The sequence below is a fragment of the Phaseolus vulgaris genome, chromosome 4 (genome assembly GCF_051622355.1).
Source record: "Phaseolus vulgaris cultivar YP4 chromosome 4, ASM5162235v1, whole genome shotgun sequence".
In the NCBI taxonomy this organism is placed as follows: Eukaryota; Viridiplantae; Streptophyta; class Magnoliopsida; order Fabales; family Fabaceae; genus Phaseolus; species Phaseolus vulgaris.
Window position 1 is genome coordinate 6,064,570 of NC_143501.1, and position 18,881 is coordinate 6,083,450.

An 18,881-nucleotide genomic window follows, 5' to 3' on the forward strand; every position below is an offset into this window, starting at 1 on the left:
TGTAAAAGTTAAACTCTATCTTTTATGACCCTAATCTCGAACTCTTATAAGACTACAAAAGTTTAACAATAAGTACATAATAATGCAATAATTATGGCAATAACAATTCTCTTACTGGTCATTTTTCTTTTTAAAGACAAGAAACAAGTTTAGAAATTAGGTCAGCATTTTAGTATAGATAAAAAATATATTTTAAATATTAAAAAATACTTTAACTGACTGATGAGACCACACATAAAATCTTTTTACATTCATTTTCTTCTATTATCCAAATTTTGCTTCTTCAAGTTTTGCTTCTCATACAAGCAATTGCTGTAGATGAATTTCACATTCAAATGGTTTTTTGTTTTTGCCTTAGATTCTTTGAAATGTCTTTGTTGAACTCTTGGATTCTTTAGCAGAACAACACACAATCTTAGGCCATGGAAAAAAAAAATGGTATTTATGGATGAGGTTTCTATTATTCAAGGTGATTGTCATGTTTGGTGTATAAGTAGGTTTTCCTACTTTGTTACAAACTGAGTTATTAGTTAGTTTAAGCAGTAGATGATGACACTGATAATGCCTTCACACCATCTCCATCTTTATATATATAGTGATAATCATATTAAATTTTTATTAATTTTTTGTTATTTGAATTTATTTTTTAAATATTATATGTGTTTTTTTTATTAGAATAAATTATTTTATTTAATACGTATTAATCAAATTTAATTTTTATAATTTTTTTACTTAAAATGAAAATAGATAATAATAAATAAAATAATTTAGAAATATAATATATATATATATATTAATATATGATGAATAATAATGGTAGAAAATTAAATAAATTAAATTAGAAAATTTTAAAATAAATTAATTTGACATATTTTATCAAATATTTTTTATTGGTCAACTTAATTTATAAATGAATCAATTAAAGTTGTTAATTTTAGTAAACATATTCTATACAATGTTCCATGATTTTTTGCTATTGGTATTGGATCCAGTGTATAAGATGATAACACCTGTTAATTAATTAGAAATTCTTTTATACAGTATAAATATACTCATTTTTCAATGGAAATGAGGATAGAACAAAATATTTATATCTATTAAATTAAATACGAAGATAAGAATAAAGATTTTTTAATGGTAATGAGAATAGAACAAAATAATTTATATCTATTAAATATGGAGATAGAATTTGATGAAATTTTACTTCAAGCTCATCAATATGCTCCTCTACTTTCAAATTCTCATAATAATTAATAACAATAGTTAGTTGTCATCTTTACATCTTTTATTATTATCATAATTTAATTTTCATTATTATAGTTATCATTAATATTATCACTAACAACACTCATATCATTATTCCTATTACAATTATTATGATAACTATTGGCATCATTACCAAACAAATATAAATTAAGAAGTAAACAGTTTAGTTAAAGTTTAATATTAAAACTATGAAAGTTTAAAATTATAATAAAAAGTAATATAATAACGGCTATATTTGATGAATGAAACGTTGTGGTGAAGTAAAATTTACTTGGGAATTGGCAGTGGTAGGACAAGCAATAGTTATGCACGTGAGGAACATTATTGTGTTTGCCAGACATGGATCATGGCCCATCCATGGACTCTGCTGTGGGCCCATGATCCAGCTCACTTGATTCACCTTGCTCCACAACCACACTTCAATTTTTTTTCAAATTTTAAAAAACACAAACCTTATATACACCATTATAGATATTATTACTCTTCTTCTCCAATCAAATCTTAAATGTGATTGCAAAACAATGATTCAAAACCATTTAAGTCTTTCTTTAAAAAATCAGATCTTCCTCGGCTCTGATTAGCTAAGACAGTTACGTATGACAGACTTTGAAATAAGTTTAGAAAAAAATTATGGTTGAGCTTATGTATAAGGGTTTAATATTTTAAAGTGATTCATAATTATTTATTTTTTATTGTTTGAGTTAGTTAAGAGAGTTCTGACATACTTGAAAATAAGTCTAATAAAAAAAGTTATGATTGAGTTTATGTATAAAAGTTAAATTATCCAGTGATTCATATTTATTTATTTTTTATTATTAATAAAAATCTAATATAAAATGTGTTTTATGATTTTGGTTATGACCATTTTTTATTGGAAAATTTGACTGATAATCAAATTTATTCAATTTTCAAAATATGAATACATGACTAACCAATTACTAAATAATTGATAATGCAATTCATAAAATAACAACTAGTTTAATTTAATTTTTTGTATAACTATGTAAAAAGTGTATTAACTACGTTTTATTGTTAAATCTAATGGCAAATTATTCTCTCAGTTTATAAATGTTAAATTTATTCTCAAATGTTACAAGTTAGTGTTTAAATTTTTTTACCGTTGGATAAGATGGTTCACGAATTTTAACAGGTGTGATTATTAAATGATTATTAAATCTTGTATACATCAAGGAATTGAATAAAATAAATAAATTGTTAGCGGTTACTTAATTTTAAAAAATTAATGAAAAAATGTTATTTTTGTTTTTGAAAAAAAATTGGCTCCTTTATAAATATATGTTTCAGATAGCTGTTGCAAAGTGTGTCTCGCTTCTAACGTCACCGACTCGGTTGCCATCGGCGAGTGAGTGGTCTCAGCATCAACGAAGGTACGGAAACTTCAGATCTCACTCCTTTCTGGGTTTCCATTTTGTTCTGTGCCGTGATTCGTGTACTGTTTAATTTCCTTTCTGGGTTTCAATTATGTTTCATGTGCTGTTCAATACTGTACATGATAATGTTTCCTGTTGACTCATGATGTTCTTTGAAAAAAATGGTTATGCACTTTAATTTCTGGCACATTTTTTTTCCTGCATGCTTGTTTGATTTATTTTGTTGGTGGTCATTTGGCTTTTTTTGGATTATTTTTGCTAAAAATGGTGGAGTTTGGCTTTTTGTTACCACCAAATAAGATTTGTTAGTTTTTTAATAGTTTGGTGTGGTGGGTTGTGACCTTGATTGTGAATCTTGTTTTGGGTGTTCTAGTTTGTGTTTTTCATGCTTGAATCGCTTAAAGATGGCTTCTTTAGCTCTGATTTGTTGATGGGTCATTTGTTTTGAGATTTAGCATCTGATTTCGCCGGTTTTGCTGTTCAATTTTGTGCCTTTAAGGTTTTTGAGTCCATGCATTTTGAGCATGGCTAGATCAGGAGGGTCTGACCCTGGATTGGTTTTGGTTTTGCTTGATCTGTGCTGAATGGAACTTCTCAAGACTGATAAAAGAGATGCAACGGGATAAATTTTGATTTCATTACAGGGTAGGGGACTTAGTGCCCTTTTCATCTGATCCTCTTCAATAATTTTATGCTCTTGAAGAGAATATACTCAGATGAAGAAAAAGGATATTGAGATCTATGTCTGTATCAAAATAAGATGTTAATGTTCTGCACAAAAATGTGCACGAATACAAGAATGAATTAGGAAAATAGTATTTATTTGTCTTATTCAAGTGAAAACCTTTTATCATTTTGATGACCACTACATGCATTTCTCAATTATCAAACTTTTCATTTCTCTATTTGTTTCAATTTTTACATCTACATTTTCCATTGTACATACTTATTTACCATTGTACATACTGATTAGGTAACTCATACTGTGATTTTTTTATGAAAGATGGAGAATGTATGTAATTGAAAGTTCATATGTTCTTTGTCAATGTAAAATAATTATCGGTGTTCATTCAAAAGTAATCACATTATTTACTTTGGGTTACATAATATATACTTCACAGGTTTGAATAAGAAATCAGTTGTTGGTAGTTTTTTTTTTTTTGATTTTTGATGGCTATTGGTTCTATCTGCTGCATTTGAGCCTGTTTTGTTATTCTCTGAATTTTGGATATAAAATTTCTTTTGACAAGAAGTGTAATGCTGCTATGTAGGTTGTTTAGCCTCATCAAACAAACGGGAAATGGGTCGTGGTGTCAGTGCTGGTGGTGGTCAGAGTTCCTTGGGTTACCTCTTTGGCAGTGGAGAGCCTGCCAGCAATGTCCCAAGTGCTAACCAGCCTGCACGCACTCAAAATGCCAGTGCTCCTCCAGCACCAGTTGAGAAGCCAAGTCCAGCACCAGTTGCCCCAAGTCCAGCACCAGTTGAGAGGCAAAGTCCAGTTGAGAAGCAAAGTCCAGCACAAGTTGAAAAGCAAATTCCAGCTGGAATTCCTGGAAGTCTCAAAAACAATTACCATCGTGCTGATGGCCAAAACTGTGGCAACTTTCTCACTGTACTTCCCTTGCCGTATCTATTATGATTGTTTTAATTTTAACTTTACTCTATAATTAGCTCTTGTCCTTTCTTTAATTTTGATTTAAGTATTCTTCTTTCTTTCCACTTACATGAGCCTAGGAAGTACTAGAAAGTTTCATAGTAAAGTAGATGTATTTTGGAGTCTCCTCCTCTTGCATTTCCTAATAATGTCCAGTTAAAAATAGTTTAGTTGCAAACTCTAAAAGTAAAACAGGATTTTGAATTGCAGTAGTGTGACATTGTAGGAGATCCTTTTTGCATAAAGTTCCAGCAAGAAGTATTCAAAACTTTAAGAATAGTTCAGATCTCTCCGCCTAAGCTACCTTTAGCATGGTTCTCTTGCCTTTTTGGTTGGAAGGAGTGACATGAATTATACCTCCCCTGCTTGCTTATCTATAAGACATACTATACATGCATGTTATATATGCTTTAGTAATTTTCTAGTTTATCTTGTATGGATTTACAAATACTGTACTTTGTGCAACTGCTGTAATATTTAGAAATGCTTTTTGTTGCTTGAGTGTTTAAGTGAGAGGACAAACCTTAGTGCAAATGGTAAGGTTGCTGTACTGCACCAGGTTCTCCTTGTTGAATGTTAAGATAGTACAATGTAATTTAAGTTTTCAGCATAGTGATGAGAATTTGTTCAGGGAGAAAAGTACCAACATCTAGCATGACCAACCTTGTATGTATTGAATTGGTATGATGCTTTAGGAATGACTATTGAACTTCTTGTTATGGCACTGAGGAATTGTTCTTACTCATGGTTTACTTTTGGGGTGCAGGATCGGCCATCTACCAAGGTTCATGCTGCCCCAGGTGGTGGATCTTCCTTGGGATACCTCTTTGGTGGTCCTCCAGGGAACTAATTAATTCATTGCTGTGATTCAAATCTACCATGTGATGATGTATCATGTGTAAAATAGATAGTGTTGTCATTGCCTTGTGTTTAGACCAGTGAAACTTTCTTCTTGTGCTATTGAACCTCTCTTGACAATGTTGGTGTGGCTTGATGGCCCAAACTAAGCTGATTCTAGGTCTGTTGTTCTGTGCTATTGTGTGAATTTCAATTAATGAATTTACTGTGCCAATGAGCTAAAGTTCCATTATGAAATCAAGTTCCTTTTTTGTAGTGCCTTTTTTACCTCTATTTAGGCAGTGGAAGTTATGTTTTGAGATTTTTAATGAAAATTACAGTACTTGTTTGAAAAATTAACAGATTAGAGTTAATGTTTTTTTTTTAACTGAAGTGTTGGTGAATGTATTTTTATTATGAATGGAATCATTTTTTTATGACAGTTCCATTCCTCTCTATTTAGAAAAATGAAGTTAATTTTTTGAAATATTCGGAAGTAATAGTATTTTAAAATTATAGTGTTGTTGAATTAATTTCTTATTTTTATTTTTATATATTTATTATGAAATCAAGTTTCTTTTACAATATTATCGTAAGATTTTTTTTTTCAAAATCTTCAAAAAGAAAGATAATTAAAGATAAAAACACCTCTTCTTTCCATTTATTTTCTTTATTTTCCATTTTCTTTTTTTTATCTCTTTTCTTTTTTGTCTGTTTTCTAAACTTCTTTAAGAAGCCCTCTCTTTTAAGTTAAAAATGTATGAAGTACGTATATGTTATATTTAAATCTCTTTTTTATAAACCTTAACTTTGAAGTAGTCTTCGAGCCATAAGGAAAATTCTCAAGGGTTAATTATTATGAAGATTTTTTCAGAGAAACAAAAAAATCATAAATTAAAACTAAGTTATGCATAAAGTAATTTATAAAAATTCTTTAAAACTTCTATAAGTTTTTGTTTTTAATTTGTATAAAAATTAATTTTAACTTAAGAAAAAAAAAGCATTCCATATACAATATATATTCTTTGAAGACTTTTACTTGTCATTATATCATATGACCCCATTTTTCTTTAAGATCATTTGATTATTGATTCAACTAATGATACATTAATATTGTGTATGAGATTGAAGAGTTTTCCAATGCTTGGAACAAAGAAATAGAGGCAAATTCTTTTGAGCAACTAGGGGAAGGAAACAAACACAAACAAAAAAATTCTTTGGTGTGTTTTTGTTCTGAGTAGTTTTAGAAACATTGTGCACGTCTTAATTTTGTTTAGTGTCTCGATGGAAGAAAAAATAATGAAGAAAATTGACAACACACTTAAGAAATGAGAACAAACTATTCAACCAACCTTACTAGAATTGTTTAACTCATTGCAAACCCTACATTGCCAAATGGGTTTTGGTTTTCTCGAATGATGCAACTCTTCAAAACTTGAAACAAATTCTACAGTTGACCTATCTTTACACTTTTTTGTTTACATTTTTATTTCAATTAGCAATTTTACTTTTGTATTTTAGATTTGAAACAACTAATACCACAACCATGTATATAAAAACTGAAGATCAAGTAATAAAAAATAACCTGAATTTTGTGGTGAATAGAGGTTGAATGAAAATCATGTGTTGCTCCAAAAAGATTCTCTTCTCTACAATTTTCGAAACCAATACCCTTTCACCAAACAATATTGAAAGTTCATAAATTCTTGAAAATTGACCAAGCATAAATCAAACTATATTTAACACACTTTTAACTAAACTTCTTTTAAAATCAAGTTCAACTCAACTTCTTAACTATAATCCAAGCACATACTATAAGTTACGTTAGGGTTAATCTTCATTTAGAATTAGAGTTTTATCCGATACAACAAATTGATATTTAATAACAAAAATTATTATATCAAATTGTAGAAATAAAAGTCTAATTGAAAACATGTCTTTAAGTTTTGTTCTGATGAGAAACTGAAACACTCTAAAATGAGTTGGTTCCATACTAGGTTTCTTACACTGTCAGGCAATTACTGTTGGATGAAGGACATGTTCTAGGATGCTATATTTTAATGTGCTTCTTTAATACATGAGATGCTAAAACACTCTTAATCGGAATTAATTAAAAGGTGTAGTATTTATTAATCGTTCCTTTTAACAGTAACCCTTTTTGGCAGCATAGCATCCTCTTCTTGCAGAATATTGAACTGAGTTGATGCCATAAACATTGCCAAGAAACTATAACATGCTGTGTTTCAATCTGCACAATATCTTGTAAAGTTAGTCATATTCTGCAAATTTTATATCTTTAATAATTGGCAAACAGTGATCCATGTGGGCAGACATCAAATACAAGTATAGGAATTGACATTTGACACCCATTTTAAGCACCTTGTAGAGTAGGCAAAGGCCAACACCAAACGAGGCACAGTGATCCGAACAATTATAATATTAACTAATTTCTTTAAGTGTAATACAGCCTAGCATGTTGTTGAGGTGGTGTTATCAAAAAGTACCCAACTTCAATCAACACTCTTTTAAACTAATTGATTTCTACGTGGTGGAAAGACATGGCTTGCTTCAAACCAAACCATATTCCACAACACTCGTTATCTACTTATAGAAGATAACTTTTTCCTTAAGTACTTTTAGAAGGAAATAAGAAAGAAAATAAGTTAAAACAATGACAATCTTGTACACTGTCTTGAGTTAAAAGCAGAACAAGGAAAAAGTGGAAGCAAGAAACAAAGCAAGTCCCAATGTAACACTAACCTCAAACTTTATTCAGTAGGAGAGAGAACGCATTTAAAAATAACAAGGTTAACAGAAATCTCAAGAAATGCTAATTTTTATCATGGTTTAAATTACTTTTTCCTCCCTCATTCATACTTCTGGTTATGGGTATATATCAAACAATAATGGTCACTCTGAATTAACAATTTATGTAAGAAAAAAAAAACATAAGCGCTTTTGGCATCATGAAAGTATGCTTAGAAAGGTTAACATTTTCAGTTTTTGGTAAAAAGAAATTCTCAGGTGCTTTCCAAAAGTTCTTTGTGAAGAAATTACTATTGTTATAGGAAAAAAATGTTCTTTTAATCAGGCAATAAGATGAACACTCTTCTAGTACAAACATGATTGTACTCTTCTTACCCATCAATCCTCAAAACCCTATTAGCATTAACTGCTTTCCCACAAAACCATCAACATTTCTGAGAACTTGAGCCAAATCTTCTCATGAGTTCTATGTTTTCAGCAATTGTTGACCCAGGTGTTCCAACAAAACCGAGAGATGCACAGCTGCATACAGTCTGCTCGACATAAAGAAGTAAATCTGGTAATCTCTGACTGGAACAATACTTTTTACCTATTGTACTATATGAATTTGAAAGGAACCTCTGTCCATGACCGGCTGTCATGAGTTTTATAGCTGCTCGCTTAATCAGCTTATCATTCTCATTCAAAAAATATACCTTATACTTATGTTTCTCACTAACTAAATCACCTAAGTAAGTATCAGTCCAATTATCCCCAGGAAGATCAGTCATTATAAAAATATGAACTGGTAGAGGGCCTTCCTTCCTCAAAGATTCTAGTTTTTGCCTTAATCCTTGAAATGTAGCCTTTTGATGATTCTTAAACTGCCCGTCCAACAATCTAAGTTGAGCACAAAGAAATGGAGCCCTTATGGTTTGTTTAACAAACTCCTTTCCAGCTATCAAAATTTCAGGGACAAAGGAAAGAAGTTTAATCTTTTCCCCCAAAGATAGAAATCTCTGATTCTGATGAGACTCATGGATATCCACATATAGTTCAGAACCTTTGTATGTTGCAGAGAAAAGGGTTCCAAATGCCAGCAGTGAGGCCGATCCAGCTTCAGAACCAGGTCCTAGAGTCTTAAATACATCCTTCCGTCTCCTAACATATGATATTTTCTTTTTGTGCTTCAGTTGTTCATCAGGTTGGAATGAATCTAACATGCCGTCTCCATGGCCATCTTCATGGTAAGTCCATACTGTAGTTCTGCAATCCTCATTGACAGCATATATACACTTTTCAATACTACCATGGAGTCCAGCTAGCAGAGATCCACATTGCTTAAGGCTTTTAGAAACAGAGGAATGCAACTTTGTATCTGTTATGCAAGCCAAATCTAAGCTGATGCCACACCATATCGACACAAAATCTCTAAAATCAATCACTCGAACAAGAGAGGAAGAAACTAATGATGAGATGTCTATAATTTCAGCAATGGATATATACCTGCAAGAGAAATGACTAATTAATTTATACAGAAAATAAAGTGAAATGCAGTTTCAAATATAAATTTTCAATGATACAGACACCATGCAAGAAAGATATTCATGCCCTTAAATTTTACTTCCAATGTTACAGCCAATATTATTATTATGATCTAAAACGGAAACTTCAACAATCATACAGGAACCAAAAAGCCAGCAACTATTAGAAATACTTTTGCAACGTAAAATACTAAGAACAAAGTGGTCAGTATCTGATTGTCATGGAAATAGCTTAAAATATGACAATGTACACTAAACTGATCTGCTACAGCAGCCCTTTCACAGGGCATGTTGTACTATGCATTGCTACATTACTGTAACAGCAGTATTTAAAACCCAGAAAATCACAAATCATTAATAGACAATGTGTGGCAAAACTTACTAACCTTCGACTCTGGACAAGCTCAATCACATGATCCCAAACAGAGATCCGAATATCCTTTGGATCTAAAACCCGAAACTTTGGACAGCTACCTAAAGCAACAGCATGGTGATCCAGAATAGGTGGAACAACCAAAGTTCGATTCAGTATACCAGCCATTAGAACGGCATTCTTGAACTCTGAAAGTTGATTGCTGAACCCGCTGTGTGGTGCATACCACATGAATTTCTCCCCTAAGGTGAGGGCTTGGCTGGAGCATTGAGGGGTATGAGATGTTGAAATATTGGCCAATCTAGAGAACTGAGAATTAGGTTTCACATAGTAGTGATACAAAATCAAGAAGGAGAGGCATATGACAATGACAGACACAGGAATGAGCGGGAATCTGTAAAGGGGTTTTCTTTTAGACAACATTCTGGTTGGTGTGTCAGGATTCAAAGTGTTCATGGATGTGCACTTGTAACACACATTGATAAATTCCCCACATTCAAGTAATTTTGCAGAGAACAATTGAGCACAATAATAATCTGAATCTTTCCCATTCCTGAAACAAATTCAGAATAAAAGAAAAAAAAAAGATTGTAAGCAGCAATACCTACGACAAGATCAAATTTAAAATTAAAAAAAAAACTAATGTTATCACTAATAACTAAAGTACTCAGAATTTATAATCTGAAACTTTCATATTCCTGAAATAAATTCCAAATAAAAATAACAAAAAAGAGTCCGCAAGCAACAATATCTACAACAAGATCAAATTTGAAAAATAAACAGATGTTATCACTAATGACTAAACTACCCAGAATTTATAATCTTAAAACTTTTCCACTCCTTAAATTCCAAATAAAAATAATAAAAAGGAGTCCACAAGCAACAATACCTAGACAAGATCAAACATTGAAACATAACAAGATTTAGTCACTATGACTAAACTACCCTGAATTTATACTGCGAAACTTTTCCATTCCTGAAACAAAATTCCTAATAAAAATAAGAAAAAGGAGTCCACAAGCCACAATACCAGCGACAAGATCCAATTATCAAACATAAATTGATGTTGTCACTGATGATGACTAAACTACCCAGACTTTCATGTCCAATTCTGTGCTTATTGTGCAATAGTGTATGGCTTCTAGAGAACTGGCATTGGAACAAAAGTAACAGAGGTTTCAGAGCAAGGGTAACAAATGAGAAGACAGCATGGTGTGAGTGAAACAAGCATAATCGCGTGTGTGAGTGTGGATGAGAAGATGGTGTTCAGGTTGGGTAGCTTAGGAGGTTGTGTCTCACTATATTTGGGCTGGCCTGTGGCTGTTGTTTTTTCAGGTAATTTAAAGATATTGGGACAATCCTAGTTAAAAGCTTGATACTCAACAATCGTCATAAACAAGACATAAAAAATTAACCTGATATAATTAGTCATAGGGAATCAAATAGTGAAACATGGCATTTATAGCTTAGTACTAAAACTCATAAGGTGATAAGGATGCATTCTTCTAGTTAGAGGTCATCGTCATATAGAACTTCTCTTTGTCTTTGGATTGCTTTCTATTATCCCCTCATCATTATTAATTGTACTCTAGATATCTACACCCACTGTTTTTAATACAATTTTTGCCCTGGACTGCTGTAAGTTGTGGAAGATCATTCACTAAGTTGATCGTCATGTTGTAGTGAAAATTACTCGACATGCTTCAAGTTGGGCAACTGGAGAAGGATGAAAAATATGCTCCATTATATCAGCTTCTTAAGATTTTTCTTAACCAAGGCTAGATGCATACTTACACTATCATACTGCAAATTCCACCTAGTTGAAAAGCTATGATAAAATAAAACCATTGATAAGTAACTAATATTCATCAATAGTCACGTGCTGATGTTTTAGGCCTTGAACATGAAGAATGCATTTCCAAAATGAGGCTGGTGCCATTGGTGGATCTGAGCTCTGATGGTTCTTGCCAAGTTCCATATGAACTTAATATGGACACACTTCAGGTAAAACTGAATTTTATTTCTATGTTTGTATTTGTGTTCTTCCTAGCATAATCGAATGTTGCAATGTCTTGTTCAGATCAATGATGACGATGTGGAACTATGGGTGGTTAAAGCCATAACATCCAAATTAATTGACAGTAAGATGGACCAAATGAACCAAGTAATAGTTGTTACCTCAAATTCTAGTCCCTCTCTGCATCCCACTGGCTTACTCTACACTGAAGGCACATGAACATGTTGGCCTTAATTACATTACTAAGCTTCATATAGATTCCCTCAATTTGAAAATTCATTTAGCTACTATACACGATTTAATGCAAATGCTAAATACGCAGTCATCTCACTGATCGCGCAATGGCATGCACTGAGAACTAAGCTAGGTTCTTGTTTATACTTTTCAGCCATCCTAGGACGAGTTTTCGTTCACTGGTTACCTCGGATGGAGAATCGTTTTTTCACAGGCTCGAGTGAACTCGAGCAAAAAAGCTACACTGGAATTGTTCGTTTCTAGGTCACAATTTATGCAGAACGCACCTGAGTAACAATTGCTGCGGTTCACTGGTTCTCTCTTGCAAGTTTCTGTTCGTTTTGGGTGTTGATGTTGCGTTCTCCAACAGCACCAACGGATCTGTGTTGATGTCTTTCTCAGGTGGTTCTGCGTTTCCACCTTCTCCTTTGAAGTTCTCCTCAACACCCTCTACAATCTCTATGCGATCTCACTGCTCCTCCCTTTTCTATCTCTCCCTATTTTGGATCGTTGGCCCTCATTTTAATTCCAACAAACTTTATATATATTTATTATATATATATATTAATACAATCGAATATTTTGTCATTTTATATTAATTATTTAAAAATTAATTTTTTTTTTAATTTTTTAAATTAATATTAATGTACTGTTTTATATTATTTTCATTTTTTTCTTAATTCATTATTTTAAGGCAGTAATAGAAAAAAAAAATATACTCTCACACATTTTCATACTAACTCTTACATATAAAATAAAATAATCTCACTCTAAACTTATCTTATATTTCTATTATGGTAAAAATTAAGTAAAAGAGAAAAATATAAATATATAATCAATGAATAGTAAAATAATATAAAAAGTTATTATATTATAAATATAGTAATATATAATATAATCAATGAATAGTAAAATAATAAAAAAAGTTATTATATTATAAATATTTTAATATAATTTTGAATTATTACAAATACTAATGATGAACTTCTATCTTGAACATACTTTCTTTTAAATACAAAAATTTTATTTTATTTTATTTATTAAATTAGACTTTTTTTTATTGATTAAAAGGAGTTGTAATTGTTCTAACATATTAACAATGGGAGTTATTGATCTCTTTTCTCATATTTTTTTCTTAGGTATTCTCATATGGATTATGTAGTGATAATAATAAATGGGCCAAGGCCAAAAATAACATAACTGAATAAGGGTTTTCGTACTAAAACTGATGCAATTAGCTTTTCTTATTATCAGAATCGGTAAAAGAAATTTAACTATCACTATGGATAAGTTATGTGTCATTGGTAGTATATTATTTGAAAGAAATTTTGATGTTGTTTCATCAATTGGAGTTATAATTGGATATAATGTATAAAGTTAGAATTGAGAAAGTTGTATAGTTTGTACAAGACTAGGATTTAATTTGAATGTATATGGGTGAGGTAGGACTTTATTATAAAACAAAAATAACTAAAGTTGTGTATGGATGTGATAATTTTAGTTTTTTTTTATATTGAAATCGTGTTTCATCCACGTGATTTTGATTTGAATTATTTTTTATTGTTTGAGTATTTAATAAAAATATAAAATATTGTTGAATTGAGTTATTAAAATTTTTATAAATTGGTAAGTTTCATATATCTTAAATTTGTATGATTTGTTTAATTTTGGAATTAATATTTGAATAACTTTATTTTATGTGTTAGAATAATAGAAAATTGAATGTATCATATGTTTTGAAAAAAAAACATAAATAGAAGAAAATAAGAATGTTAGATGAAATAATGAGATTTAAATAAATAATATGAATAAAAATGTTACAAATGGTGACATATTATTTTCTATGTGGACAATTGTTCATATTATGAACTTCATGATAATAAGAACATTTTATTTATTTATTTGGAATTAGCTTATCCATTTTATTATGGATACGATTAGTTGTTGATCTACCTTATTCCTTATGTTTCATATGGGATCATGAATGAAATTCGATCATATATAAGTACTCCAATAATTCTTATTCTAAACTAGTTGAAATTGGACCTGGTAAGCCTTGTATATTGGAGACCATAAACATCATCAATAAAGGTCATTTTTGGCAAATGACAGTATGAACAAGTAGCCATGACAGGAGGATAAGGCAACGAAAGGCTTGAAATTCCCTGCAATCACACCATTAATCATTTAATTTAATTGTATATAACATATGTTAAAGTCCAAGTTGGGGAGAGACTATCTCCTGTAGATCAAACTCTAAATTATCTCAATTATATCTATGCACATGACACATGATAAATTATTGTTCATTTTTTCTTATTAAAACAATAATATCTTCAAGATAATGATGACTTGCTCGTAACATATAAGCTGACTTGGTCCCTCGTTCAACAAACCATGAATTCATTATTTCAAAGGTTGTCTAAGCAAGAGCACAAATGGACAAGGATTGTGTTCCCTTCAAAACATAATTCATGCATTCAACGAGATTTGTTGTCATATGTGTGTACCTTGTGCTCCCTATCACATGCTTGAGACCACTTTTCTAATGATATTTGATCTATCCACGAAACAACTTGTTGGAATTGTAACTGTATAGCGGATAACTTAGTTTGAAGAGTTGGTTGTTTCATTTCATAACTTGGGACAATTTAATAAATAAAGTTACATAAACATTTGAAATTTTGTAATGATGTATAATGAAAGTTAAGGGATGATCATACCCATGTTTATTAGTTGTCTTTTCAACTTTGACACTTTGACATTTTGAACTTCTTGTTGAAGTTCGATGCTATTAGTGAATGCAATACACTAAGACGAGACCATCTGCTTCCCAATCGACTTTTATAGATGGTAATGTTGATAATATTGTTGCTTCTTTGTCAGTAACAACCAATTTTGGTGAGGTGTGACGTATAGTCAACAGTTGGAGAACCATATCATAGCTTCCTTTTTCTCACCTTCAACGTTTATAAAACTTAAAGAAAATATGTTTTGGTTGTCGTCTTGACCAATTACAGTCAACAAACTGTCATGATATTTTCCCCTCAGAAATGCTTCATCAACTTGAACTATTGACTTGAAACATTTGAAGTCGTCAATGCATGGTTTGAAAGACCAGAAGACACATTCTAAGATGTCATAGGAGGTGTTTTAAACACCGTCAATAACATAAGGACGAGTAACATATTGTATTCATATCACTTTGTTGAACAACTTGTAATCATCTTGGAAGATGATTATATGAGTCATCCCAGTTGTCGAATTCCATTAAAGAGCCTTATGTCTTGTCTGTTAGAATGGATGACTTTAAACTAGAGGGGGGGGTGAATTGTTTAAAGAGGGTTTTTGCAAACTTTTAAAACAAGAATGAAATTATCTCAAGAAACAATTGATAAGAAATTCAGTTTGCCAAAGCAGCAATAAAAAAACAACAGTACCAAAAAAACAATCGGTTGTTTATACCAGCAAACAACAAACAAAACTGAATTTAAAGAGTTAGGGATAGAGAGATTGCACACAGATGTTTATACTGGTTCACTCCAAATCCAGAGCTACATCCAGTCTTCTCAAAAACCCTGAGGAAATCCACTAAGCAATCACACCTTGATCACTTACACCACAACCAAGAAAGTGACCTTGAACACCTCAAGACACACACTCTTCTTGGCCAACACACCAACACTAAGATTGCTGATCTTGATCCCCTCAAGAACACACAGCCAATCTCAGCAAAACACATAAACGAAAACTTGTTTCACAGAGTACAAGGATTACACTTGTTACAAAAGATAATCTGAAATCAATACAAGCAGAATCCTATTCCACAAACTTTGATCAATCACAAACTTTCCGCAATCTCAGCTCTTTGAAAAACTCAAAAACTCTTAGCACAAAACTTGTCAAAGATTCATTCTCAAATCTGTTTTTCTGAATATATTCAAAGATATAGTTTGTTATCAAATCTTAACGAACTCTTAAATTGCATTAAAAGATTGGTCAAAGCATTTAATGACTGGAGCGTAAGCAGTTAAATCATTTAAAGCTCAGTCAAAGATAAAACAGTTTTTCTGTTATGGTCCCAAAACAAACAATCGGTTGTTTTCACGAATCAATCAATTGTTTTGGTTCTAACAGTTCAACCATTTTGAAAAACAGTTTTCAATCTTTTCTTAAAACATCTAAGTATAAACAATCGGTTGTTTCGACAAAATAATCGGTTGTTTTAACTTAGTTTGAAAACATTTTACTTTCACAAAGATTGAGAATGCCTATGCTTTAGATTCAATCAAAGGGTGGATTACAACACTCAAACTACCCCAGAACTAGACTAAACCAGCACAACAACAGCAAGCACAACCAAGGCTTCAACATCCTTCAAAGGGTTTGGATTCTTCAAAGCTTGAACACCACTTAGTTCAACATTGTAATCCAATCTTTTTTTGCAACTGAAAAAATAACCATGACAGGTTTTTATTTATGCAATTAAACGTTTAATTGGATGGAAGGATTTGTCTTGACCAAATTGACCTCAATGGAAGCAATTTGGTTGAATCCAAATTTACATGATCATTGGAAAGCACGGTTGACAAACACGTGTAAGGTGCTTCAATTTACTGAGATCGAATTTTGCTAAAAGAAGATCAAAGTCGTTATTGACAATTGTTGTCACACTAGATGTATCGTGCAACATATTTGTTTGTCTTTGATTCAAAGACCAAAAATTTGTACTCATGGTCAATGTGAATTGCTTTATCACATTCAATGTAACCTATTTTGTATTGAAGCACATCCTTTCATAAAAAGGTCATATTGAATATGGTGGCCTAACCAACTGAAGGATTTAAATTATTGGTTGACATATGGAGAAACCATCATCTTGCGATATGAGTATTCGTCTTCCTCTTCGAACTTAAATTCCATTACCAAATCTCTTATGATTGGTTTATCCTCAATATGTAGAAATTGTTCTTTTGCCATTGCCAAAATATAAAAAATTATCAATTCAATTTCCAATACAACAAGCATTACTTACTTGAATTATACATATATTTGTGCAATTCAATACGAAGGTTGTGATTCACTCTGGTAAGGCTTCACCCATACTTGTTGAACCCTCTCAAGAAGATGTAGTTGAAATGAGTTTAACTTTTGTGTTATATAATGTGAAGAAGATTTACTTTAGGCCTTGTGTTTATGTGTGGTTGATTGATTAAGGTTGACAAAATATTTGTGTGTATAGGGAGGTCTTCACTTTTTATGCTTAAGTTCATTGATAAAATACACCATTCAATTCAAACACACGCATACACACACAAAAACACAATCCACACATTACAACAAAGGAATGTATCTTCAAACCTTGGACTTATACTCACTCTGTGCATATTCATTGCCCCATCACCTCCCTAACTCGTCATGAAATTGCTTATTGGAATCTTCATCGAGCAAGATACCGCATCAATGCTAATTCTGTGAAATTTATAAAAAAAACAGAACAATCAAAATTTCCAAAACAGAAAAAAAAAATCACATTTCAACGCAACGATAACGAAAGACCAAACAATGGAACACACTCACCTCAATCAGTTTTGAAGTCCAATAGAACTCGCTTCACTTTGAGAGGGAAGGGAACAAAAGTAGGAAATGAGAGGGAAGAGATGAAAAATGAGAGCTTAGGTTTACGCGGGGAAAAAGAAGAAAAAAGAGATTAAAAAAATGAAGAAAAATGGAAGTGGTAAAAAAAGAGAAGAGTGCATGTGGATTATGATAGTGTGTGATGAGGTAGAGGGAGAGAGAGAAATGGTCAAAATTTTGGGGTTTTGAGGTATGGGATCTAAAGGAAAATAAAGTAATCTCCCAATTTTGAGATAGAGGGACACAAAGGTATGATTCATTTTAAATTCCATCTTCACCTTTTCATACACATTTATTTAGGTGATTCATATATACTTTTTCATTGTGAAGGTTGTTGCCGTAAGTATTTTCATTATTTAGTTCATGAACATTTTGGCATTGTAAAAGTTTCATTGTTGGATTAATTTGTACATGTTTAGATTAAAGTTTATAAGCATAAGTTTAAATAGAAGTATGTTTTAATACCAAGTTTGATAAACCTTTGAAACTTAACGAAGGTAAAAAAACCTCTGTTATTTTGCCGAGGTTTTAGAATAAACTTTTGGACTTAACGAAGGTTAAAAAAACCTCCATTAATTAAATTAATTTATGGGGTTAATGTTTAACATACTTATTGTTTAACATACATACATGAGCACACACATAACTACCAATGCAATTACTCAAACACGTAATACATTTGATAACCTCTAACCGAAACAAGTTTTCTATCAAACCCATTGAAATTATACATTTTGTCATTATTTTTCACTTACTCATGTTTCTGACATGTCTTGACAATTTTTATGGACTCCTTATGGGTACAATAAAGTTAGTTGTCTCATTGCTATTGACATTTCTCTTATAAGTTAGAAAATTGTTCCTCTTACTTATTTTACAATAGTTGAATTTCATTAAGTTGATAAGGTTAGTACTTTGAGTTTCGCCAAAGTATTTCAACGACCCATTAAACCTAGATCATGTGCACAAAAAGGATAGGAGATGAATAACTAATAGATATTGACCACGATATCATAAATGGTGGGTCGCAATGTGGAATAACCGACATAATCGACTAATTGAAATTTAGTTTAATGAAAATGGTTGCTTGCGTGATAATACACATTACACACAATGATACATTGGACTTATTATTCGCTACATTACACCTTTATAACCTACATTTGACAATGATACAAGTTTA

At 31.3% G+C, this 18,881-nt stretch overlaps 2 protein-coding genes across 3 annotated transcripts; one reads left to right on the plus strand and one right to left on the minus strand.

Annotated features, from left to right (window-relative positions):
- The first annotated feature begins 2,519 nt into the window (after window positions 1-2,519).
- Window positions 2,520-5,406, plus strand: LOC137836990 (protein SPIRAL1-like 1). The gene is made up of 3 exons (XM_068645801.1): window positions 2,520-2,654; window positions 3,929-4,269; window positions 5,078-5,406. The coding sequence occupies exons 2-3, from the start codon at window positions 3,958-3,960 to the stop codon at window positions 5,159-5,161; spliced, it is 396 nt and encodes a 131-aa protein (XP_068501902.1). The 5' UTR covers window positions 2,520-2,654; window positions 3,929-3,957; the 3' UTR covers window positions 5,162-5,406.
- A 2,742-nt stretch (window positions 5,407-8,148) lies between these two features.
- Window positions 8,149-12,609, minus strand: LOC137836991 (O-fucosyltransferase family protein). Of its 2 annotated transcripts, XM_068645803.1 has the most exons (3): window positions 12,349-12,609; window positions 9,824-10,363; window positions 8,149-9,399 (listed from the first exon to the last, which is right to left on the minus strand). In XM_068645803.1, the coding sequence occupies exons 2-3, from the start codon at window positions 10,264-10,266 to the stop codon at window positions 8,340-8,342; spliced, it is 1,503 nt and encodes a 500-aa protein (XP_068501904.1). In that variant the 5' UTR covers window positions 10,267-10,363; window positions 12,349-12,609; the 3' UTR covers window positions 8,149-8,339. The 2 variants fall into 2 exon arrangements, with proteins under 2 accessions (XP_068501904.1, XP_090157935.1); XM_090301809.1 differs by lacking the exon at window positions 9,824-10,363 and having other exon boundaries at window positions 12,349-12,578.
- Window positions 12,610-18,881: the final 6,272 nt, after the last annotated feature.

Bases quoted from the DNA above. Each gene is read 5' to 3' on its own strand.
- LOC137836990 (XM_068645801.1), top strand. From the start codon at position 3,958: ATGGGTCGTGGTGTCAGTGCTGGTGGTGGTCAGAGTTCCTTGGGTTAC. The intron at 4,270-5,077 runs GTACTTCCCTTG...TTTGGGGTGCAG, and splicing joins ACTGTGGCAACTTTCTCACT to GATCGGCCATCTACCAAGGT.
- LOC137836991 (XM_068645803.1), bottom strand. From the start codon at position 10,266: ATGAACACTTTGAATCCTGACACACCAACCAGAATGTTGTCTAAAAGA. The intron at 9,400-9,823 runs GTTAGTAAGTTT...TTTCTCTTGCAG, and splicing joins GAGCTTGTCCAGAGTCGAAG to GTATATATCCATTGCTGAAA.